This window comes from Jaculus jaculus, chromosome 5, assembly GCF_020740685.1.
Source record: "Jaculus jaculus isolate mJacJac1 chromosome 5, mJacJac1.mat.Y.cur, whole genome shotgun sequence".
Lineage (NCBI taxonomy): Eukaryota > Metazoa > Chordata > Mammalia > Rodentia > Dipodidae > Jaculus > Jaculus jaculus.
Genome location: NC_059106.1, coordinates 85,711,423 through 85,715,554, shown reverse-complemented (window position 1 = coordinate 85,715,554; position 4,132 = coordinate 85,711,423). Strand labels below are relative to the sequence as shown.

The window sequence follows — 4,132 nt, the reverse complement described above, 5'->3', positions numbered from 1 at the left end:
CCGGCATTTGTGGTGCTGGGGATGGAAGCCAGAGCTTTGTGCATGCTAGGCAAGCACCAACTGAACCACATCCCCAGCCTCTTTGGTGAGGTTTTTCTTTTATTATTATTGAGGCAAGTCCAACACACTGGCCTATTTTTTTATTTTTATGAGAGAGCAAGAGCAAGAGAAAAAGAGAGAATTGGCGAGCCAGGGCCTCCAGCCACTGCAATAGATGTGTGTGCCACCTTGTGCATACATGCCACCTTGTGCACTTGCATCACCATATGCGTCCAGCATACGTAGGACCTGGAGAGTCGAACACGGGTCCTTAGGCTTCACAGACAAGCGCCTTAACTGCTAAGTCATCTCTCCAGCCCCTTGCTGAGTTTTTAATGACATAAATGGTCTTTCTTGTATTTCTGTCAGGCAGAGGCTAGTGCACAGTAAGCCCTTGATGCTGTTGAACAAAGGAGAATCAGTGAAGCATTTAAAAGTAAAAGTATTTCTGGGTTTCTAGTTCAACAGTGACCTTCCTAAAATTTTCCTGAGTGCTTCAAGACACTTGGAGCTGGGACCTGCATGGTGGCAACAGGAATGAAATTCAGAGCTCAGGAAACATTTTCTGGCTTCCAGTGCTTCTCTTCCCTGGAAATGTCTGGAATTAAGAACACATTGATCAGCAGATCTTCCTGCAGAGGCAGCAAAGTGGGCTTGTCTTATCATTGGGAGGAAACATACTTGCATTTTGACTTCAGGAGTTCTGCTTCTTAAAGAACCGTTGATTGGATTTTTCTGCTGTATGTTGGGCTTGTTGAGGACCAGTTTCTGCAACTGAAAAGTGAGGAATTTGTCTCCACCTTTCTCCTCTCAACCTACAAATCACTTTGTGGGTGGCAAACAAGAATGTCACAGTACTGTCCACTCAATCATGATTGAGAAAGTCAGTTCAGTATTAAACACTAGGGATTCATTTACTTCCTCTGTAGATCATTCCACATATATTAAACAGAGGTGTTATGAACCAAGCAAATTAGATCTGATCCTTGCTCAAGGTAGTTAATAGCAGACAGCATCTGTCCAGGGCACTTTTTACCATACCTGTTGCCCTAACTCCCCAAAGAATCTTGGGTCTTCTCGGGTCCCCTGCACCTTTCTCGCCTGTGTGGTATCACCCTCCAACACCACCCAGGAGCCCCAAACACTGGTATCTAGGACAGCAGCATCTGGCACATCCCACAAGCATAGTAATCATCCTAGGCTTGAGACACTGGTCCCCTCCTCTTTCCTCTCTCAGCTTAGGCACCCTGGAGTGGCAACTTCTGAGTCTGCTCAGTGCTGCCCTGTCCTTGGTGCTGGGCACAGTCATGAATATGCGGCCAATGCTGGCCCATTTCAGGATCCAGCAGGGCAGCTAGAACCAGGCATAGTTGATGGTGCAGTGTCCACCTCCAGAAGCTTAGAGCAGAAAGGTGCCTTCTTCGTGACTTGATCTCACTCCTTACAGCAGGGACCATTTATCTTTTAAACTAAGCCCAAGCCTGAGCCTAGTGCCTCTCCCTCAGCATACTGCGTATGCTAATCACTTGAGAATTTTTCTGAGTACAGTGGATACCTCAGTAGCTCTGAGGTGGGGCCTGAACTCCTGCATTTCTTGCATGACTCTGGGTGATGGTGCAGATCTATGCACCACACTTAATGAACACTTACTTTGTTCCTCTGAGCAGTGATGTCTGTATTAAAATCATTCTCTCCCCAATGCACTGATCTATCAACTCCATGAGGCTAGGGTTTTGTTCATCCATTCAATGATGCGTCCTTAGTACCCACAACACTGCCTGACACATTAAGTACTTGGTAAAGTGAGTCAATGGCCAGTGCTCCCTTACCCGTAGGCACTGGGAATGATCTCGAAGACCAGGCAACCTGCCACCCAAATGTGCACGCACTCCATCTCACATCTAACAGCATTTGACCAGGCCTACTATGTCCATAGCTATGGTGAATCAGTTCAGGAGCCTCTGCCTGATGACTCTGAGAGGGTTTCATGCCTGTAACATCCTATGATGCAAAGTTCACCCACTATCTTCCCCAACCACCGCACCCAAGTTACCAGCCAGCACACCAAGCCCAGAGAAAGATTTTTTGTTTTGGTTTTAATTAAAGCAGCTTTGATTAAAAAAATAATAGTAACCTGGTAAGGCATTCCATAGGGTAGGGCAGACACTGAGGCCCATCAATTCCTTTCAGTCAGGCGCCCCTGGTGCTGCTCAACTCTGCAATATCTAAAAAATTGTCCTTAGAACTGGACAGTCAAGTGTGTCTGTGTGGGAGGATAGAGGCAAAGGAAGGGTACCAGGACAAATTTACAGGGAAAATGAAGGAAGACTGTGAGGAAGTAATGAACCCAGGAGTCTGACCTCTGAGGTGCTGGCAAAACACGAGAAGTTGACTCGGAAAATTCCTTGAGGGGTGACTGGAAATGGAAGTTGCTGGAACTCATCAGGACACTTGAAGCGGCTGGCTGGAGAGAGCCCATCTAGCTCGCAGGCACGGGGCTCAGTACCGTGACGGCGCAAAGATGGGGCTCACAAGTGGAGAGAGGGAAGAAATGGTGAAGGACTCAACAGTTGGAAGGGACACTTTGCAGTTCCGGTGGTGAGATGGAGGAGTCTCCCCAGGGGTGGTGTAAGTAAAGGCGGAAGGCAGGTGGGCTCAGTGCGGGGAAGGCAGAGGCAGGGAGCTCCAAGGTGCGTCACGCAAGCCGCAGGGCGGCAGAAATGGGGTGCACTCTAGCCCTGGGACGAAGAGAGGACCCCACCTGCGCTCCTGTCCGCGGCAAAGAGGCTCACAGGTAGCGCTCGAGCCCCGGCGCGAAGCCCTGCGGTCTCAGGTACGCCTCCCCGGGGCCGAGCGGCCCGAGCGCGCCGGCAGGCCCGGCCAGCGCCAGCAGAGGCTCGGTGGGCAGTGGGCCGGGGCCGGGGCCGGGGCGCGGCGGGGGCGAGTAGAGCGGCGGCGAGGCGGCGGCGGCGCAGGGCGCGAAGGCGGCGGCGTCGGGCGCGGCGCAGCAGGGCGGCTCGGGCGCGCCGGGCCCCGCCAGCTCGGGCTGCAGGCTCGCCAGGCCGTCGACGCGGAAGAGGCGCGCGGGCGGCGCGGGGCCGGGCGCGGGGGGCGGCGCGAGCAGCGCGGGGCCGGGCGCGTAGGGCGCGTAGGGGAAGGGCGGCGGCGGCGGCGGCGCGGGCAGCTCGGAGCGCTTGAAGCGCTTGCGGCGCCGCAGGAAGCTGCCGTTGTCGAACATGTCGGCGGCCGCGGGGTCCAGCGTCCAGTAGTTGCCCTTGCCCGGGTTGCCCGGCTCGCGCGGCACCTTGACGAAGCAGTCGTTGAGCGTGAGGTTGTGGCGGATGCTGTTCTGCCACTTGCGCGGGCTGTCGCGGTAGAAGGCGAAGCGCTCGGTGATGAAGCGGTAGATGGCGGCCAGCGTGAGGCGGCGGCCCGGGGCGTGCGCCAGCGCCATGGCGATGAGCGCGATGTACGAGTAGGGGGGCTTCCCGCGCTGCAGGGGCCGCCGCCGCCGCCGCCCCGGGCCCGGCGCGGGCACCGGCTCCGCCTCCCCGCCGCCCGCCGCCGCCGCCTCGGGCTCCCGCCCGGGCTCGGTTCCCGCGAGCGGCGGCCCCGACGGCGCCACCAAGGGCAGGGCGGGAAAGCCCGGGAAAGCGGCTGGCGCGTCCATGTCGCTGTGGTTGGGGGAGAGCAGGGGCCCGGGCCGCCTTATATGGACAGACCCCTGCGCATAGCTCCGGGGCAGAGGGCTCGGACCTTCCCTCTAATTTGCTTTCCCAGCCCCCTTCCCCTCCCTTGGTCTTGTCCCTTCGGGTCAGTTTTTCCCAGGCCCGCCTCAGCCTTTCTCATCTCCACTGGGTCAGTCAGGGGCCCTGGACTCATCCCAAGGTATCTGAACACCCCCTTCCTTTTCTACCCCACCCCCTCCCCGTTGGGTCAACCCCAGTCACAAATCCACCCATTCAGCGCCCTCCTGGCCTTCCCTCGCCCCCCCCCCAATTTTGCACTTCCCAATAGTCAGATCCCTTGCTGGGAAAGAGGAAGGTGAGAGGGAGAGACCATATTGCTAGTTATCAGGCAGAGGGGTGGCAGG

The 4,132-nt window shown here is 56.4% G+C and overlaps 1 protein-coding gene across 1 annotated transcript; it reads right to left on the bottom strand.

Annotated features, from left to right (window-relative positions):
- Positions 1-2,126: 2,126 nt before the first annotated feature.
- Foxe3 (forkhead box E3) lies at positions 2,127-3,709 on the bottom strand. Its single transcript, XM_045148706.1, has one exon. The coding sequence runs from the start codon at positions 3,707-3,709 to the stop codon at positions 2,828-2,830; it is 882 nt and encodes a 293-aa protein (XP_045004641.1). The 3' UTR covers positions 2,127-2,827.
- Between the last annotated feature and the right edge of the window lie 423 nt (positions 3,710-4,132).